Consider the following 21,809-nt stretch of genomic DNA (forward strand, 5'->3'; position numbering starts at 1 on the left):
TTTTTTTTTAGCACCAGCCTTTTCAGATGTTCCTACCTTGGTGTAACACTGACCTTTGAACCTCAGTCACTGCAACTGGGATTGTAATTGCATAGAGAAGTGTTTCTTTAAAAGCACAGAGAGGGGTACTTAGCTGTGTTTGATTGAAGCCAGGCAGAAAGCAGGGTCAGGTAGCACCTTAGAGGCTAATTGGTTCAGAGAGGCATGAGCAGCTCATGAAGAGGCTGTTGCCAATGAAAGCTTATGCTTCTCTAAACCAGTTAGTCTCTAAGGTGCTGCCCTTCTCTGCCCTCCACCTTGAAAATGTAAGAGTAACTCTGGAATTAGATACATTTATTGAGTATGGTTCTCTTGTATTTTTGGTCATTGTCTTGTGTTCTATGGCTTATTTTCCCAGTGAAGGAAAGGATATTCAGAGTGACCTAGACAAATTGGAGGATTGGGCCAAAGGAAATCTCATGAGGTTCAACACGGACAAGTGCAAAGCCCTGCACTTAGGACAGACCAATCCCATGCACAGGTACAGGCTGGGGGCTGACTGGCTGGGCAAAAGAGGATGGAGCTGGACTGTTCTCAGTAGTGGCAAATGACAGAACAAGGAGCGATGGGCTCAAGTTGCAGCAAGGGAAGTATTAGGTTAGATATTATGAAAATTTTTCTTACTAGGAGCATAGTAAAACACTGGAACAAGTTACCCAGAGAAGAGGTGGACTCTCCATCCTTGGAAGTTTTTAAGACCCGGCTAGACCAAGCCTTGGCTGGGGTGACTTAGTTGGGGATGGTCCTGCCTTGAGCAGGGGGTTAGATTAGATGACCCACTGAGGTCCCTTCCAACCCTAATTTCTATGATTCTGTATTGTCTGGATGGACTGGGTGAAAGTTTCCTGATCAGGGCTTGGGAGAACATTTTTTGCTACAGTTGATCAATAGCTTGCCTTATGCTATCACAAGGTCAGGTCAGGAAAATGGACATGAGAATCAGACCCTTGATTTCTGCTGCAAAATCAGATGTCTGCCTGAGAAAGACAGGGGTTAAGCCTGTTGGTAATTACATTTCTAACAGCAAAATGAATTAAAATCTGAGGTGCGTTTCCTCATTAGAAACTGAAGCTTTCATCACACAGAAGTAAGTGAATCATTAATCCATAACTGAACTGAATTCTAAACCAGAAAAATTGCAATTGGAACAGCTCCCAGATTAATTTAACACTGATAACTTGAAGAAGTTATCTCCACACACTCGAAGAAACAGGCAATGCCGTCTTTATTAACACTTACTCCATACCTTATCACTGTTTGCTTTAAATTATCTAATTTTCAGGACTTTTTGCCATCTTATAGCACCTTAACTGGTGTCAACTCTACCAAAGATGACTGCTGCTGAGAATGAATGCTTCTAATTAAACTTGTGCATATTAAACAAACTACTTGGCACAAAAATACCGTTTGATGAGGCATCCAGAGTGAAACCCTTTAAGTCTAGAATACGTATGTCAGAAGTTGCCCACAAAAAAATCCAACAAACTATCCAAAGTAGTTATCCTAAACAAGTTTTATATGTAACTTGGTTTTGGAATCCTGGTTTGAGGATGAGAAGCTACTAACTGGTAAACTGGAGCTCCATGAGATGCACTGTCGGTGTAACTTCCACTATGGGCTCAGATGAACACTTAAGCTTGGAAAATATTTTGCCCTAGTAGTGCCTTCCCAGTGCATACATTCTGCATCCCCTTGTATCCATGCCAAGGACACAGATAGCAGTATGTACTTTCTGTTTCTCCATTATGTCTTAGCCATGGAATCCCAGAGTGCCAGGAACTCCATGGAAGAAAGGAAGTAGGCAAGGAAGAAAGCAAGATGTAGCACGTAAACATGTCTGAACAATTCTCATTGCTGGTAAGTAACTTCTCATTCTCCTTCAATCACTTGTCCGCACGCTCATTCATTGTGCATGACACCAAGACAACCCTCATTGTACCTGGAACCAGGTCCCAGATTACTAAGCAAAGAACAACTGGAGGACTGCTTCACCAGATGTGCCTCACTAGTATCACAGTACTACTAGGCATCGAACTTGTATATGTTTTGGGTTCTGGTAAAATGGGTCATTGACCTTGCGGCACAACCTGACACCATCCAAGATCCAGTTAGATAGTCTCTGAGCAGAAATCAATGAGTCTTTTGATCTCTTGGGTCTGGGAATGAACAGATGAGATTTTTGGAAAAGACAAGGCTTTCCTCACATGAATCCTGTACACACTTGGAAGGGAGGATCCGGGAAAAAGACTGGTGGGTGTATTTGTTGGCTACAGTGAAATTCTGTGATAACCTTAGGTAGAAATTTGAGGCAAGTCTGGAGGGAAATCTTGTCCAGGTGAAATACAGTATGGGAAGCAGTGCCTGGATTTCCATAAGGATGTTAGTGAAGACCATTAGGGATGTTGAGAGTACAAACAGGAGGACCTTGTATTAGTCATAGCCCTTTCTACCATGAATCAAATGAGAATTGTGGGCGCACCTACACAACTTTTACTGTGCAGCTGATTAATCAGCTGCACAGTAAACATCATGCGTCTGCACATGTGCCCCTATTAGGCTGCAGTAAATTAATTTATTCCCCAACAGGATAGTACGTATAAATACTTGTATTTAAAAAACTCCACAGCAGCACACATGTAGACACAGCCCCAGCTGGCTGGAACACGTGCTTCAGTGAGGGAGCTGCCTGCTGGCGAGCCCTGTACTGAAGCACCCTCGTGCCCCAACCAGCCCCACTGTAGCACAATGAGCTGGGTCAGAGCAGCCCCAGGCTGGCAGGATGACCCCCCCCAGGCTCCCTGCCAGCCAGGGCTGCTCCAACCCAGCTCAATGTGCTGCACTCTTGGGCACATGTGCAGATGTGGTGCCCGGGAAGAATAAACTCCAGAGCAATAAGCTCCAGAGTTTATTCATACACAAATGGCATGTAGATACATCCTGTAAGGAGATGGTGGCGAGTTGAAAGGATGGGGCACTATCCTTCTTTTCTCTTTGGAACCAGAAAGTAATCAGGGTGAAGCCCTTTTCTTCTCTATCATAAAGTAACTTTTTCATAGACCCCCAAAGATAGAAAGGAGGACACTTCTGGTCAAAGCAAAATTTCATGAGAAGAGTCCTTGAAAAGGGAGGTGGGGAAGAGATTGGGAGAAGGCACATTTCCAACCAAAGGTGGCAATACTTCTAAGATCAGTGGTCTATTGAGCTGTGTGCAAGCATGCTGGAAGTGGGCCATCCCGTCCCAAAGGATTTTGAAGGGGGAAATGGAAGTGGATTTAGGGAGTGGATTGAACTTCTTGACTGTCCCATAAAATACTCTGCCTGTTGCTTGGGGAATGGAGAAAGGGTCTTTGCAGCCCCTAGACAGGGAACTAGGAAGCATGAAGTTGTGATATGAAGGGCCAATGCTGCTTCCTTGAAGGAGGATGGCCAAGATGGGGTGGGCATACCTGGAACCATAAACTTCCTTAGAAATAAAGGAACCATCAGATGAGAAGAGCTCAACTGACAGACTCAACAGGTTGGAAATCAAGACAATTCCCTACTCAACAGTGGGGTTGGAGTTGAGGCGTGTGGGGCTGGTGGTAGGGAACTTCTGCTCCAGTGGGTCTACACCCTATCCTCTAAATTTATCACAGTGCTCAAAATTTAGAGCATAGGGTGTAGACCCACTGGAGATCCAGCCTACAAAGGGACTGGATCCAGGCCGCATTTTACTAATGACGTGCCAATTCCCCAAACATTTGATCTAGTCTGTATTTTGCTAATGGTATGCAATTGCCCCTGGCCACTTCAACCAGCTGCTACAGTCTAAGTGGAGGGCTGCGCTTCCTTGCTGTGGCCTCTGCCCACTGTTGCTAGAGTGACCAGAGAGGACTGGTGGCCCATGACACTATCTGGCTTGCAAGCTATGGCCCACATTTGCAGAAGGTACAGTCAGAGGCCGACTTCATGGATTTGGACTCTGCCCTCATGGTCCTTTTAGGTGCAGAGAATAACAGATTTGCAAATAGTACACTCCCTAGAAACAGGAGACTGCCTAAAACAATAAAGGCACATAGCCTCTTCAAAGAAGGGACAAAGCTTGAATTGAGGCACTGTAGGAGATGTTGACAGTCCAGAGAAGCTGACACATGGTGGCCAAAGTGATGAGGAAAAATGAAGCCTTACTCAGCTAGAGAAGCAAAATGGCACACACCAGAAGTGTCTTATGTTTCACTGAAAAACTGATGGAAACTGGAAGTCAAAAGGAGAAAGAATACAAAGTAAACTAGAAGTAGTCTGAAAAACACAAACAAAACAAAAAAAAGAGTAGCACAGGATCTGAAAAATGGCTGTAGGCCAAGCATACAATCTGGAAAAACTGCGGAAGCTCTGCCGCAAGGGGTTGAAAGGAACTTAAGAGGAGGAAGAAGCCTTTTACATCCTTGGTACAGAGCATGAGGAGAAGTAAGAAACGTGTACTGTTTAGGGTACCGACACGGAAAAAAATTCTCTAAACTCAACTGTTTGAGGTATACAGGCACCCACAATAGACAAATGCTAGAAAACACGTGTTTGGCTTGCTTTTGCAACTACACTCAAAAAACCCCGTTTGTCCCTGATTTCCAGTGTTCAGGTATCAGCATTTTGTATCAATTTATGTGAAAGTACAAGTGGGGAAATAGAACAGAAAAGACAAAAATAATTGAAATGCTGTGGACCTGTTCTTAATCCCCTCTTCTTGTTTGAACAATGCTACTCAACTTAAACTGAACTCTCAATAGAAATTAGGCGGAATAAATCACACTCACACTGTCTTACAGACAAAAATAATATAATTAAGGGGCTGATTAGTCAAACTCCTTGATTTGAAAGCTGGACTACTTAGAACTGCTGAGGGTGTAATAGAACAGAATATCAGAACAGGAGACTAGCCTTATCACCAATACTTAAAGTAGTATATAATAATTGCCCAATTGCCCAGTATTTTACAAAAAAGCAAATATGATAAATATTTTTTCTCTCTAATACCAAAATCAATCTGTCCATATATCAGACACCTACTTCCAGATAGCTTGAAAAGACCCCAGAAGCATTTTCGCTAACATGGCTTCCTTTTATATTGTAAAAGATACAAAACTGGTTTTGTACAGGCTGCCACACTGCTTTTAAATGAAACAGAAGAATGTACCTTGATTGTGCAAAGGCATTAACTGTGGTGGGGGTGGAGGCTGTGGCAAAGGAGTTGGCTGAGTGGTTGCAGGACTCAGTACAGCAGTAAATAAGTCTTCCACATCTTTTCCTCCCAGCTCTGCAAAAACACTATGTATAACTTGGCTGATATTGTCATATAAACTACACTCTATAAGGGATTGCAAACCTCAAGAACACATACCTGGAATTTTGTACAGTTTACCAAGAATTGCACCTGGGCAAAGTAAAAACAATACAGAATTAGCAATAATTTTGGTATTCTAGATATAGCGCAATATAATTAATTTGACAATGGTAAGTCCAAAGGCTGATCTAGGAAATTTATCAACAGCCATGTTAGAAAATAGATGTTTACTTAAATTATTCTAAAAAGTATTCAAAATGTAAGACAAGCTTTTTACCATCGGTGACCATTTTGTCTAGTTCTGGACTGAGGATTCCATCTAATTGTTCTTCACTCAGGGGCCGTGAACTCTGATTAGCACTTGGCTGAGGCAGAGAGGAAGGATCATCCGAGATGGGACCAATATCTAGTCCAGCTGAAGAGGTAAGAATATGATGTCAGTTAAAAAACAATGAAATCTACTGACAGGACTGTGAATAATAAAAAAAACCAAACATTTTATACTTCTTCGGTTACACTTTGACTGTAAATTAAATCAGATCTGGTAAAATCTAGAAGTTGGTTTGCAAGGTAAAGGAAGACATCAAGAAAAACCAGAAACATCTGATTTAGCTTTCTTCACAGTTTGAGAAGGAATGTAATTTAATTAAATGCCTATATTAGATGACTTTGAAGCAAATTTTCATATAATGGGATCCCTAAATTTAGTTACATCTCATCTAATCTTTTGAGAACATTTTATTGTGTTCATTTTAAAAAACAGGCATTTCCTCTAGCAGCTACATATTACCTTAATTATCCCCTGAAAGTTCCACGATTCCTTTTGTTACACTAAACATTTACTAAAATACAGTTTGTATCTGGCTTGTATTATAATGGCAGGAGTTTCTACTTTTAATAAAGGACTAAAAATATTCTGTATTAAATTAGAAAATATAATTTGTCGGCGTTGAGGAATTACGATATTATTTACAATATGAAATGCTGGATCCATTTAAAAGTTAAATAAGTGTGTCTGAAGCAAAAGACTTTTGGAAAAACAGAATAGACACTTGTATTTAAAAGATTTCAGCACCAAATATGAGCCACCTTAAAAAATAATGTAGCATGTCTTTCCTAGTTATCATAAAACTATGCTCTAGAATTGTACGTAAGGTGACAAATCATGAGCCATTTACAAGAAAGACTGATGTTGACCTTTTCATTCATGCTTCATATACTGGCTTAATAAAAACCTGTTTGAATTAAGGTCAAGTATCTCTCTACAATAAGAGCTATATACTATTACTCTGTGTAATATTGGAAATATGGAAGAAACAAAAAAAAATAGTTTTGTATCGTGAAACACACAAAAACAGCCGCTATTAAAAAACCTAGATAACTATATCTAAAACACTATTGGTTGCACAGTGCAAATTCTACAAGTAGTGCTAGATGCAAGCAGAACAGAAAGCAAGTGAAAACAAAGCAATGAATTAGTGACACAATAAAGGAGCACTAACATCTATGCATGCACAAAACAGGGGGGTTTTTTTTGGCTGAAACCACTAAGAAAGAGGACTACTTCTAATGATGGATCATCCATTGTTTATTTTCTTACCAAATGGGGAGGGTGAGTTCTCAACCTGGAAAGTGCATAAATCAAGACCTACAGGACCCAAACCAGATAAAATGGATGATTATAACACGAAAAAAAAAAATCAAAAAAGAAAAAGGAAAACAAACCAAGAGCATACACAGCTGCATGCTGAAAAAGCTATGCAAGTACGATAGACAACAGCAGCTATTTTTATTCCCTCGTAAGCAGTAAAGCAAAGGGCTAAGTAAAATAAAACACTGAAAAGCTGTTTTGTAAAAGCGGGAGATAAAAGAACTTCTGAAATTGAAGTATACTTAAGATATAACAATTACATATATATCAAAGCCACACAAAGCATACCTTGTCAACATAACATATGGAGAGTGTCTATAATCAAGAGAACAAAGAAAACAGCCACTAAAGAAGTCTTAAAAGCACATACCTGAATGATCTCCAGACTTTACTAAGTCATCAGAAAGTATTCCAAGGATATCATCATCTGTGTTCAAAACCTCTGAAAGATCAGCTAAGGGGTCATCAGAAGTACCTATAGAAGGCAACAGAAACTAAAATCAGTACAACCATGAACCTTGAAGATTTCTTTGGTAATCTTCCCAGCTATTAACATGCTCTGAAAACACCTAATTTTAGAAAAGATAATGCATGGACCTGTTGCAAGGAAGAGTTTGGATGAATTCGGGAAAGAAAAACGAAAGAGAATTGTAAAGATATACAGAGAAAACACAGGGATTGGATTTACAGCAGCTGACTACTTCAGTTTGCTAGACTTTATTCTTATCTGAAAATGACTTTTTCCCTAATTTGAACCCACTACTCTGATAACAACTGTACCAGGGTAAACGTCAGACTGGACAAGACAATGGCCCCAATGGTCCCAGTCTCCACTACTTTGCCTGTTGTGGAGTCAGTGCAAAACAGAAGCAACCTCGAAAGATAACGTTTTATGTTTCCCAGTTACTCTGCACTACTCTATGCCTACTACAGAGGCAATTATATCAATGGAGGACAGTTACTACTGTGCATAAAGAACAGGGACTCATCATAATGGGGGGAGGGGAGAGTACTTTAAGCGGTGCAGAACTACATCAGTTATGGAAACCTTTTACTTACTCGGCATACCTGGTGCTACAAAAGACTTCCTGGCACTAAGCACAATGCTGTAAAAGCAGCAGCAACAACAACAAACTAGTTCTGCTTTTGTTATGCAAGTTTACCTTTTGGCATTTTAGCTTCACAGCAGTAATTATGCAAATGGAAGGATTCTGGTACCTAAAGTAGTGTCGATGAGCTCAGCTTATTGACTGAGTAACTAGGATCAGCTCCAGTCATGCTTTAGCTTTTAAGAAATCTCACCTGATGACGCATATCTGGCCAAAGACAGAGTTGACGGAACAGAAAAAAAAATTCTCCTAATTTACCAACATCCAGCCAGAGTTAACAGCCTTCCTGTCTTCTGAAATATTTTTCCTATGCCATAGTTCAATAGAGCTGCCTGGGCACAATCCTGAATACTGTAACCACCTTTTTACAATAGTAATAATAAAATCTGAACCCGAGTTAAATAGCTGGAAATGGCTCATGGTGAAGATAGAGAACTCTAGGCAGAGATTAGCATATTTTCTCACACACCCTCAAATAAAATACATGCCTTGTTCTTGGAAGGCAGAATGTAGAATATAATTTAATTTTTTTTTTTTTTTTTACAGGAGTTGTGCCTGAGAGCTAGCTGCATGCAGCAATTCAGTCACTCTCAGCTAGCTCAGTGGCTGCTTCAGGCAAAAGCTACGGTGTTAAAGTAATTCACAGATGCTCAAAGCTATTGTTAAAGTGGTAGCAGATGTGAAAGGGTTCCAACTGGACTGCATCCCTCCTGCTTGCTGGCCTGGGAGGAGTGGCAGCAATTACAGGACACTGGCTTCTATTCCAGTGAACAAAATCAGCTTCCCCACTTAAGACCCACACTCTGATTTTTGGGGAAAAGGTATGTGTGGTATGAGAGTAAATATCAACGTTGTGGACTGTTTTCATACGGACCAGCTCTACTCCTGTTGTGTTTATAGTATCACTTTTTCAAAGTTTTATTCCCATCTATGTTAGAGGATTTTTAAAATTCTTTTTACCCTTTCAATTCAGCATATGCTGGAAACAGCCACGTTGCTTTAGTCAGCTGCTTCAGATCCGAGCCAAGGGCTGGTCGCATATGGTGTCAATTGAATGATCTGACTCCACTGGCTTACTTGGCTGTTTTGGATTGGAGAAGAAAACTCACGCAACGCAAAAGGGAAAAATGACTAGCCTGTTCTTCTGGGTCCCTAACAGAACACAGTTCTGCTTCTACAACGTTATCCTCACTATTCTGGTATTTGTTTTTTATTCCAGCTAAGGTCAAGAGTAAGATTTAAAATAATAAAGAAGGCTATCCGAGGCTCTAGACACCTAAAGTTATTAGTGATACAATAATACATAACTTAATTATATCCCAAAAGCATTAGAGTAAATTCCACAGAAACTTAGCCGGCTAGGAGGTGTACACACATACTAATGTTCTGACAGTTAAGCCAACTTAGCTTTTTTAAGTCGACTTAAGTGTCAGAACGTATGCACATACGTGAAGCAGAGTTGACTGAGATGTATTATCTTGAGTCGCATTAGTTAACTTGATTTAGCTTACGAAGTGGCTGTCAACAAGTCAAGGAACTGTACATGTGTATGCTCTGACATGGTTTAAATTACATTGACTTACTTAAGTCAACTTAGTTAAGTTGCTGTATTTTAAGTCGACTTAGTATGTGTACACACATCCCTAGTTACTACCTTCATTATCTTGAAAGCATACCCTCAGTGTTCTCCAGAAACTCTATTCAAAGAGATGTCTTCTGCAGCATGCCAAAAAATAATTACTGAATACGGGCTGTTTCAAACTAACTGGGGGAGAGGGAAGAGCAGGTTCCAAAGCAATAAGGAGCAGACTAGATAGAAGTTGCTGAGCAGACATATAGTTTGTGAAAGAGGAACAAAACAAAATGCTTTTAGACACTGAGAAAAGGATGTTCATAACAGCAGGATTGTTGGGCAGAAGTTTTTTATATTGCTTCCTTGAATGAAACTTGCAGTCTATAGGAGTTGTTTGTTATTGCAACACACACAACGTATTTTTTTGTAGCAAGAAAGTGAAAGGTTCATTCTTGCTACAAACTGTAGCTTGAAAGGGGTTTCAACCTCTGGGGGGCACAAGATAAAGCAAAAAAATCTGAATGTCCAGCTAAAAAGCCAAAGTTAAAAGTTAGACAATAAACCTCTTAAAGTTGAATATTCAACAGGTTTTTAATACAGCCTTCCCAATTAGTTTATTTTAGCCTACTTATCATACAAGATTTGCTTTCCTACACCAATTTCGTAAATCCTGACATTATAATTGAGGACTGATGAGAATAACAGTAAGGCACATGAAAGTGAGTGTTGTTGGGTCACTGATGCTCTTCTCAGGGAGCCGTGGCTCTGCATCTATGTATTAGTGACTCTAGAACAAAGACCAAATTGTAGATTATCACTTAATATAAAATGTTAATTAGTCCTGTGAGATTAAGTTAAAGAAAGTCAAAAAGTGTATGCTTCAAAAACAAAAAGACAAAAGCTAGGAAAGTATCTCAGTAAAAACATGTCAAGAATTACTGAGTTATCACTAACTTTAGTTTCGTATACCTTGAGCTCCCAGTTTTGCTTGAGATGGATTGGAGGCTGAGCTAAGTAGTGGGTCAGAAGATGGATCCAGGAAATTAGTGGCCAGATTAGTTTTACATGGAAGTGGAAGTGATTCTTCAGATAAATTGTCTAGGCTCAGCTTGCTTTGTCTACTGGTGTCTAGGAGATCTTTTCCAAAGAAAGCTTCCTAGAATAAAGACAAAGAAAATATTAAGTAAACCAATTTACAAAGATGCCGTCTACTAGGGTTGCAAAGATAGAGATTTTTTGGGGCAATACTGATGATTGATTTTTAAGGCGCCATATTGGCTGATACCCATCTGATTCCAATGTGCAGTTGGGCAGCTTGGAGACCAGTGTTGGACTGGTAAGTCTGCTGTGGGGGAAGCGGTGGGGGGGATGGTTGTAGTGCAGAATGAGGGAGAGAGTGGGGCTGGGGCAGGTGCTGCTCAGGTGGGGTGGACGTGGCATGGAGCCACGAGCGGCTTGTCCGGGGGACATGCGGGGGGTGCTCCCGCCTCTGCACTCACCCCAGAAGGGTATGGGGGTTGTGTGCCCCTGCATCTGCATGGGGTGAAGGTGGGCTGCTGCTGCAGGCTGGGCCGGGGCCAAGCTCTTCCCGGTGGTGGCTGGGCCAGGCTGTGCTTGGGGCAGGCGGCAGTGGAGCTGGGAGAGGGGATTGGGGGATGCAGCCATCCCAAAATTTGCCATAGCCCCCTGTAACCCTCCTTCCAGCACTGCTGCTGCGCACCCTGAGCGCAGCCTGGCCCAGCTGGGAAAAACTGGGAAAAGCCCAGTGCTGCCACAGCCTAACACCCCCGCTGGGAAGAGCCTGGTGCAACCCCCAGCCCACAGCAACAGCCAGACCCACCCTGCGCGTAGATCCAGCGGCACACCCCCCCATGCCTCCCAGGGTGCGTGCAGTGGTGGTAGCACCCCTCCTCCCCAACACACCCCAGACATGCTGCTTGCAGCTCCATCCTGTGCCCACCCTGCCCTGGCTGAGTAGCGTCCCACTCCCTCCCTCACCACGGGGGCCTCAATCTGCACCCCCATACCCCTTTCCTCCCCCCTCCCCCTACAACAGACCTGCCAGTCAATGCTGCTCTCCAAGCCGCTGGGCTGTGCTCCTGCCCATGTGCATGTTCTGGCTGTGCATATGCACAGGGCATTTATTGGCCACATCAGGCAAAAAAAGCCAATTTCTGATACTGTCAGTTTTCCCTATATGCATGGTGCACCTCTACTGTCTACACGTGAAAGCTTATAAGCTTATATAATAATACAGTTATCTGCTCCCTCTGCCATGTACATATTGTGGAATGAAAGTGTCCACTCTAGGGAGTGAGGTTGGGCGTATGTACAGTGGACAGGAAGTAGTGGGGTAGTTGTACTGGTACTGGTATAATTTTAGTGATTTAAATTTACACCTTAGATTATAAAGAGAAAAATTTCTCCCCTGCATAAACAGGGTTTAAATACCTGTACAATCCATTACCATAACATTAGAGCAATTCACAACCTTTAGACTCTATATTCTCAAAGTGACCCTCCTGTGGAATTATCCCTGAAAAACTCAGACCATACAAAAAACCTATGGATGAACAGGGAATTGAATGGAAGTTTTCAGTGCCAGACTAGAGGAACCATCCATCTCTTTTTAAGAGGTTAAGTAGCAGCAGATATAATCACACTGGAGAGAATTAGCACCACAAAAACTGAGTTCAATGAAAATGTATAGTTTCATTAACAGACATGTATATTAAATCATAGAAGCACAGAAAGTTAGGGTTGGAAGGGACCTCAGGAGATCATCTAGTCTAACCTCCGGCTTAAAGCAGGACCATGCCCAACCAGATCATCCCAGCCAAGGCTTTATCTAGCTGGGTTTTAAAAACCTCCAAGGATGGAGATTCCACAACCTCTCTGGGTAACTGTCCCAGTGTTTTACTCCTCCTAGTAAGAAAATTCTTGCTAATATTTAACCTAAACTTCCCTTTGCTGCAATTTGAGACCATTGCTCCTTGTTCTGTAATAACAGACACCGTTCACCCAAACCTGAGTCCTGAAACGTATGTTAGCCATACACCGATTTTGCAATTGACTACAGACTCTTCAAGCCAACTTCTGTCAGCCAAGACATTTTATTTGTTCATTCATCTATTCATTGTATTCATCTTTAATTTTGCCCTAGAAAGCCATGGCATTTTATGATTGGTAAAATTGTACTTTAAAAAAAAATCAGCTATTCCTTGCATTAATGAACTAAGAAACAACACAAAAAACTTAATCTATGTTTTATGAGAATGAGCTCATGCTAAAACAAAAGCCATTCTTATTAATAAGAAAAAGTCTTAGTGAGGGATCTTTCTCTATCCCTATTAAATGCACTTTTTTCCCCACATCAGACAGTATTCTCAAATCTTTCTGTAAAGAAATATTAATAATATCAAAAAGAAATGACAGGTTCAGCCTAAGTCTTTTGACAGAATTCAATATATACAAATATGCAAATTAAGGGTGCAGTATTTCAGTTTCTCAGGAAAAAGGAACACAAGAGCCTTATTTATACATTATGTCTCAGTAGCAAATAGGGGGCTGTAAGCTGAAAGAGTATTATTGACATTAGATATACAACATATTATATATACTTATACACATACTTTACTTCAGTTGAATAAAAAAAAACGGATAATAGAAAACAAGCGTTTATGCCTTAAATGTAGTAAAAACTTATTCAACAAGTGCAAACCTCAATTTTATGTAGCGGATAATGTAAGACCACAACTGTACCTGCAAGTATGCAGGGAAGGTTTCTTCAAGTTTATTTTTCTTTTTCCTGTAACGCTTTTTTGTTTTCTCAGTATTTTCAGAGACTGCGGTGGACTCATCAACTGGTGTGTCTGGCAGCTGTTCTGTCCAACCTAAGGAAAACATTCATGCCTAAATATATTAACATTCTCTTTAATATCTCTGGGCCCAGGGGCATAGTGGAAGACTGACAAAATTGTCTTGCTATGGATCCTAACGTATAGCTTGATTCTTGCTCCATACTTGTGTTGAAAGCCATCTTGCCATCAACCCAGCTGCACTTGGTCATTTGGGTTAGGGTTGTCAGAGGTAGCTAGAGAGGATACACAACACATCACTCCCTTGCATGCCGTGTGCCCATTATCTCTTGCCCACTCTACATATTTGAAATTTGTCATTTAAGATGAGCTATATGTACACTGCAGACTCATTATTATTAGAGCAGAACTGTTCTTTAAAAGCTCTGTGTGAAAATAACATAGGATTATATGAAAGTAGGACTGGAAGGGACCTCACAAAGTCATCTGGTCCAGCCCCCTGCTCAAGACAGGATCATCCCTGACTAAACTATCCCAGCCAAGTGTTTGTCTAACCTGCTTCTGAAAGTTTCCAAGGATGAAGAGTCCACAACTTTTCAAGGTAGCTTATTCCAATCCCTGACCATCCTCAAAGTCAGAAAGCTCCTCCAACTTCCAGCCTCAATTTCCCCTGCTGCAGCTTACAGCTATTGCTCCCAGTCCTGTCCTCTACAGCCAAAGAGAAGAGCCAATCTCCATCCTCTCTATAATCATCCTTCGAGTATTTGAAGACGGCTATCAAACTCCCCCTGTGTCTTCTCTTCCAGACTAAATAACCCTAGTTCTTTTAGCCTTTCTCCATAAGTCTCATCTCCCAGGCCCCTGATCATTTTTGGTGCTCTGCACTGGACTCTTTCCTAACTGTTCACATCCTTCTTGAAGTGTGGGGCCCAAAACTGGACTCCAGGTGAGGTCTCATTAGCTCTGAACGGAACAGAAGAATCAGATTCATGGAGAATCAGAGTTGGAAGGGGCCTCCATAGGTCATTTATTCAACCTCCTGCCTGAAGCAGGATCATTCCTATCCAAGCCATCTCATACAAATCCGCTGTTTCACATTTTAGTAAAACAATACAGTCAAATCTGACACAACACAAGACATAAGAAAATCAAGGGAAGTGATTCACAAGTGACACTCCTGTTTATACAACCCAGGATGCTGTTGGCTTCTTTTTGGAACAAGTGCACACTGTCGACTCAGATTCAGCTTATGGTCTAGCATAACCCCCAGGTCCTTCTCTTTAGTACTGCAACCTAGGTACTAATTCCCCACTTTGTATTTTTTTAATACAATTGTTCCATCCCAAGTGCAAGACTTTACACTTGTTCAATCGATGAACCTCACTCATTGATTGTGGATCATTTCTCCGGTCCCTGGAGGTCACTTTGGATCCTAGCCCTATCATTTGGGGTAATTCTTCGTTTTTCAGTTTCCATAACAAATTTATTCCACTTGGAAGTTTTAAAAGTTGAGAAGTGACAATTCTGTTAATACTGTATAAAGCCAGAAAAGAATCAAGCTCCCCTAGTCATTCTCCTTCAGTAGTGCTAACACAGAGAGCAGTAAAGTAGCTGAATTCTGACCTGGAATAGATGGGGGAACAGAAGTGTGTCATAAAAAGGTGCTGAACACTTTTTGAATCATTGCATCAAAATTACTGTACACAGATCTATGCTTTTAGAATGCTCTTAGATAAATCCTTACCCACGTACTGAGTGGTTCTGCTCTATAACATTCAGGGGTAAAGGTCTCCCCTGCTCCCCCTCCACATGATTTATTGATATAACAGTAAGTACCACTGTTTTCCTTCTCTGGGCGATGAAACATAAGGAATCTGGTCCAGATGATTTCCTAAGCACTTTTTCTCTTCTTTTTATTTAAGACTAAGACAGAATTATTCCTGTAATCTATGCCACTTAATTAATTTTTTCAAATACTACAATAGATCTGTGCTGAAGTCTTTGCTAAAAGTACACAAAAGCCCTTGAAAAAGAACAAAGTAATTAATGAATAAGTCATTCTAAAGTCGCAATAATTGTTTTTGTAACAAACAAATAAAAGACTTTTCTGCAAAACATTGTGGTATGACAAATCATCCATTCAACAGTTTATTGAGACCGACAAGTGAAGCCACTACATGCAAGCGCAATACTTCAAAAAATAATAAAAAACCCAACCTAATTACAGTAAGTGACTTCGGAGAGTCAATACACATTCTACATTGTTAGGTAACAAAACGTAGTATACCATAGGGTAGAAGAACCATTATCAAAACTTTAGCCAGACTCCTGTAGTTATACCTTGGAGCTGCTGTTCACAGTTTGGAGACTACTATTATGAATTCTGAACTGTTAAGATAATGCACATGAGGTTGCCTCAAAAGTCAGTAACTAGAAAAAACTGTAGCAGTCAGCTTGACAGTCAAGGAATGGACCAAAATATTATTCCACTCATTGTTCCCTATTCATATATTCTTTCCCACAAAACTTCTGTTCTTAGAGCCACAAAAGAATAGGACTGAAAGGGACCTCAAGAGGTCATCTAGTCCAGTGGTTTATCAGTCTTTTTCAACTCAAGGCACTCCTCAAAAAATACCACCTCTTATCTTTAATTTTTGTTTGTTGGGGTTTGTTTTTTTTTGACTACAGAAAAATAATAGAACAAATCTTATATTGCAAAGAACTCAAAGACCACGGCAGGTCAGATGTGTTTCTACCACTATGGACTCCTATTCATAATCGCTGAGTTTATCTTGTGACTCATGTGTAGGTGTTGGACACCTAACAGCGCTAATACTGTGCTGTACCATGTGGCAGCCTTAAAAGGATCTCACGGATACTGTGGATCTAGGATGCTGTGGCATCCTGGTTGAGAATCACTGATCTGGTCCAACCCCCTCCCTAAGGCAGAATCATCTCAGTGTAAACTTCCCTAGGCAGAGGCTGTTCAACCTGCCAGTGACGGATTTCACAGCCTCTCTAGGTAATCTGTTCTAGCTCTTAACCACCCTCAGAATTAGTAAATTCATCCTAATATGGTATCTAAAAGTCTCTTGCTGAAATTTAAACCTATTACTATTTGTCCTGTTCCCTATGGACACAGAGAAAAATTGATCAATATAATCCTTTTTACAGCCTTTTTTGTATTTGAAGACTTATCAAATTTCCCCCTCAGTTCTCTCATTTCTACACTAAATTCCATTTCTTTCCACCTTTCCTTAAAATGCCATATTTTCTAGGTTTCTAATAGTTAGCTGTTCCTCTCTGAACTCTCTCCTGTTTGTCCACATCTTTCTTAAGGCACGATGCCCAAAACTGGACACAGTTCCGAGGACCCACCAGTGCTGAAAAGTGGAAGAATTACTTCTGACTTGTATAAAACACTACTGTTCATACATTCCAGTTTTGCTATTAGCTGGTTTTGAAAAAGGAGTACAATGTTGACTCGTACTCAGATTGTGATTTTCTATATCCGCCCCAGATCTTTGCTGCAGTACTGTGACCTAGCCATCATGCCATATGTTGTGCATTTGATTGTTCTTTCCCAAATACTTTGCACTTTTCCTTACTGCATTTCATCCTATTTATTTCAGAACATTTGTCCAATTTATTATGGTCATTTTGAATCCTAATCCTAAGTGCCTACAGCAGCATCCATCTTGATGCTGTGTACCAACTTAATAAGCACAAACTGAATTACAGCAGTTACTCTATTCTAAGATGAGCAGATTTAACATGGGCAGGTGGCTCCTGTGGCTTGGGCTCTTGCCCCTACCCCGGTGGCTGTTGCGGCTCAGGCTCCCGCCCCTATCCAGGTTTGGGGTCACTGCTGTAATTGCTGCCTGCCCCATCCTCTGCCTCTATACCCCACCATCTGCCCCCTACAGCCCCTTCCCCCCATTTCCCCTCTTCCGCACTGTCTCTGCTCCCCAGCCTGCTTCTTTCCCCTCCTGTCTCTAACCCTTGCTCCATGCTGGTAGGTGATGCCCATGCTGCAGCCTGGGGCACTGAGCACAGCCCCATCCCAGCCCTGTAGCAGTGGTGTGCACCATGCACAGCTGCTGTGGGGTGGAGCTGGGCTGGAGCCATGCTCAGTGCCCTAGGCTAGGACAAGGACAGAGCCTGCTTGTGAAAAGAGAGGAGGGAAGGGGGGCTCAAGGCTGTGGGGGAGAGGGCAGAGGTAACAGGGGGGCAGGTACAAGCATGGAGCAAGCTGCTTAACCTCCCCAAACCATCTACTCCCCTTCCCCCACTGCAGTGGTCGGGCGATTAATTAAAAAGACGACCCTCCAATAATTAGATTTTACATATGGGGAATTATAACAAATTTATAAATTTTCCATGTAGAAAACTTAATTATTGGGGAGCCATCTTAAATTCAGGATTGTCTTATATTCAAGTAAATACAGTATAATATGCTGTATGGGCTGGATTAGTGGTTGGCCACCTTTTAAAGCTGCAGGCCAGACTGGCCCAGGTGGGGTCAGAGGTGGGTGGATGGGCAGGTGCTAGAGCCTATTTGGTGTTGCTGCCATTCTTCTCCACGGCAGCATGAGGGGAGCACCAGCAGCTGGCACCAGTCTCCACAGCAGCACAGCAAAGTGACTAATGCCAAAGCCTCCCCGCTGCCAAATGCTGCTGAGCCAAATTATAGGGCTCCATGGACTGTAGGCTGTCAACCCCTAGTCAAGACTATTAGACTCAGTACAGACTCTTAGGAAACACTACTTGATACTAGTCTGGTCTGATACTAAGCCATTAATGACTTCTTTTTGAGCATTATTATCCAACCAGCTATGCATTGCCTTATAGTAGTTTAAGTGTGGACTGTATTTCCTAAGCTTACTTATGAGAGTATCATAGGAGGCACTGCTATATTGCATGCAGAGCTGTCTTCCTGTCTACATGTGTCATTATCCTGCTATTTTTCTACATTTGGTAGATCAGATACCTGTTTTCTTTCCCTGTTCATTGCTGCCCAAATAGTTTTGTCTGTCTCATTCTTTTTCTTCCACTGCTGCTTCATTTCTATCTTCCTTCTCCAGCTTACATTCTTCCCATGTTATATTCTCTCTGTGTTTTGGTGTGGTCTTTGGCCCCCTGGTTTGTCTCCTTCCTTTTCTATTACTGTGCAACTCTCCCTTCACCACGTTGGTCTGTTGTACTCTTTTCAGAGAACTCTGGGCAGACTGGGTTTTGCTTACATCCTGCTCTCTGAATAACTTGAGAGTAGTTTTTCTGCTAGCACTCAGAAGGGAATGGAACAGGACACAGCAGCAAGGAAAACTACAGAGATCAACACTGGAGAAAGGCCAGACTCTCAGCAGGCAGAAGCCAGAATGGTACCAATGACTTAACTCCAGCTATGCTGACTCAGAACACATGAAGCTATGCTCCAGTATCCCCAAATGGATTTTTCCCCTTAATAAATAACCAGATAGCAAACAACTAACTAACTCCAACTGTTTGGCTGGAGAATACAGACACACTCATGTACTTGTCATACTCATGTATCTGCCCCCTTCCCCTTTGCCCCTCCCTTTTGTTGCATATCCTCACTTTTTTTTTTAAAGTTAATCACCCAGAAAAGGTTCTGCTACACAGTCCAAACAAGTGTAGTACCAGGGCTCCATAAAGTAATCCTGCCGACTTCAGTTCCAAGGTTGTGTTACATCTCTAGTGTACCACTGCACAGAATGAGGCTTTTTTCAGTATATTTAATGGTTACGACTGTGAGTTCTTATTAAAAAAATTACAATCTATATATTTCTATATTTCCTAAATAAAACCACCTTCAAACTAAAATATGCCATTTAGAGTACAGGACTGGAAAGCACATGTTACATACTTATGGTATACTTAACTTCTGAGGTTTGAGGCTTCAACATCTGTATGTTTATTAAAGACAGATGAAATTATTAAATGAATAAAATTTCCCCACACTTGTATTTTTTATGAGCCTCATTAATTCGAAGACTATAATCAGGTTTTTGATTAGGAAGCTTAAGTGCCCATTATTAAGTCCTGATAAGATGCTGAAAAATTTATGTTCAAACTAAAGATGTGCCACCTGCCCACAGGTTATAAAATCGAGGGCCACATACTTCTGCATAAAAGGAGTAAAAAAAGCAAAGGAATATCTTCACAGCAAACTGAGGAATTCCCAAATACAAAAGTCTTTACAAAGCAGACATAACTGTAACACAAGGGCTAAGTACAGACAGTCAAAAAGCCCAAGGCTGAATCAATTTAGTCTTTACAGGTTAGTCTAAACTGCAGAGATTAAACTGAGAAGCAAGTGAACAGACACTCACTTTTGATTCAGGAAATGCAGCCACATGCATGCAGTGGCTCCAGCCAGAAGCTGGGGGGTGCTAGACCATGGATCCCCGCCTGTCATCCACTTCCAAAGGGAAGGGACTGAAGCTCCTAGGCTTTTCCCTCCTCCCTGCTGGAGCAGAGAGGGCGTGGGCAGGCCCCAGCCCGGAGCTAGCACACTGCAGGGTGAGGGGTTAAATCCTCTCCCCAGCCCTCACAGGATCCTACACCTGGGCCTCCCTGAGCTGGGGGGGGGGAGGGGCAGCGCCCTTGGGTGCCTTGACATTAGCATGCTTGTCACCTATAGCACCTTTGGCAGGACTCTCATGCATTCAGTGTCTTTTGTCTCTGCTTAGGCGTTCCAGGCTCCCACCCTGTGCAGGTTCTGCTTTATCATGCAAGAGTAGTTCTCTGCTTTCTTTGGTCACACCAGCCCAAGCAGTCTGGGGACCCTCTCCTGTTCCCTTAGCTCCGTCTCCAGCACATACATGTGATGACTGTGCCAGGTCTTTGCCAACACCTCTCACCTCTCAGTCTGGTCCTGCAGGACTTGGCCCTGTGCTCACGTGGCAGAGGCCCAGTTCCTCCAGCTCCGGTTCCCCAGCCTCTTCCCTCTCCCCTATGGCCTGGGGGTGCCGAGGGGAATTATGCCCCTCCCCTTATCAACTGCTTGCCTCGGTCTCTACTAGAGGTGGGAGGGGGTGGAGTCTGCTGGTCACCTGCCGGCACCCTTCCAAGCAGACCCTGGCTGGGGTCCCATGCTGGTGGGATAGGGGATTTAAACCCCTTCCTTCCCCTTCACCGGAGCCTACCTGCCCAAGCCCCATGCCCGCTCTGCTGCAGCAGGGAAAAGTCTGGCAGGGGCTGTCCCTCCCACCCTCCCCGAGGCAGACCCAGTTGCATCCCCAGCCAGGTTTCCCAGCCCCACGTCAGCCAGGCTCACTGCTCTGGCTAGGGAGCAGAGGTAGGACCAACCCTGCTCTCTGGAGCAGACAGCACAGCCCAGTCCAGCTCAGGGCAGCAAAGCATTCTGGGATGCTGGGGGACTGTGACTTAACTTAAACCAGGAAGAGGTCTGGGACAAAAGTTCCGTGAACTTGTTTGACCTAAATCAGCTAAGTCTGATGCTACATTCAACTAGGTTTATCTTAAACCAGTTTCAGGCATTTTGAAACTGGTTTATGTGCACTGAACTTCTGTTCTGTTACAGGGTTAAACCAGTTTCTGATCACTTAAACTGGTTTATCTGCATCTTCTGTCCCTAGCCAAAGAAACAGAACAATTTCTAAGTTGGGGACCCATCATAGGATCACAGCAAAGTTACGCTGGAACGGCAGGATCTCACAAGGCCATCTAGTCCAGCTCCCTGATCAAGGCAGGATCTTCCCTGACTAAACCATCCTAGGCAACTGTTTGTCTAACCTACTCTAGAAAACTTCCAAGGATGGAGATTTGACAATTTCTCTAGGTAGTCTGTTCCAATACTTGGTCACCCTCTTAGGGTGCGTCCACACATGCAAGCATGTGCACTTGCAGCAAATCAAATAGAAACAGTGCAAATCTGAGCTGGGGATTTCGCCTCGGAGCACATGCCCAGACATGCACTTTGGTGTGGGGCAAATTGTGCCACATGGGGTGAAATAACTCTGCCTGGTTCCTCCTGGATCTGCAGCCAGGGGGGAGCTACAGCCCGGGGCCATTACCTGTGCCAACCCCACCAGTATAAAAAGCTGCCCTGTCCTGGCCCCATCAGTACAAAAAGCTGCCCTGCCAAGTAGCTCAGGGCCTCTTGCTTCTGGGGCCCAGCCAACTGGTACCTGGGGATACTACCCCTTGTGCCAGCTGGACGGCTGAAGCAACCTTGAGAGTTCCCTGCACTCTCTACTCACTGCAGCAGTCTGGCAGTGGGGGCTGCTGCCTGGCTGTGACCTGCTGTGCACCTGCC

General features: G+C 42.5%; 1 protein-coding gene across 1 annotated transcript in view; it reads right to left on the minus strand.

The window, feature by feature from the left end:
- The window catches only part of KMT2C (lysine methyltransferase 2C), a 282,429-nt gene that overhangs the window by 57,971 nt on the left and 202,649 nt on the right, over positions 1–21,809 (minus strand). Inside the window, 7 exon segments of the mRNA XM_025200451.1 lie at positions 5,210–5,329; positions 5,414–5,446; positions 5,634–5,771; positions 6,957–7,004; positions 7,378–7,482; positions 10,659–10,845; positions 13,452–13,582. Coding sequence (XP_025056236.1) covers positions 5,210–5,329; positions 5,414–5,446; positions 5,634–5,771; positions 6,957–7,004; positions 7,378–7,482; positions 10,659–10,845; positions 13,452–13,582 — 762 coding nt within the window.

The sequence above is a fragment of the Alligator sinensis genome, unplaced genomic scaffold, assembly GCF_000455745.1.
Source record: "Alligator sinensis unplaced genomic scaffold, ASM45574v1 scaffold599_1, whole genome shotgun sequence".
NCBI lineage: Eukaryota > Metazoa > Chordata > Crocodylia > Alligatoridae > Alligator > Alligator sinensis.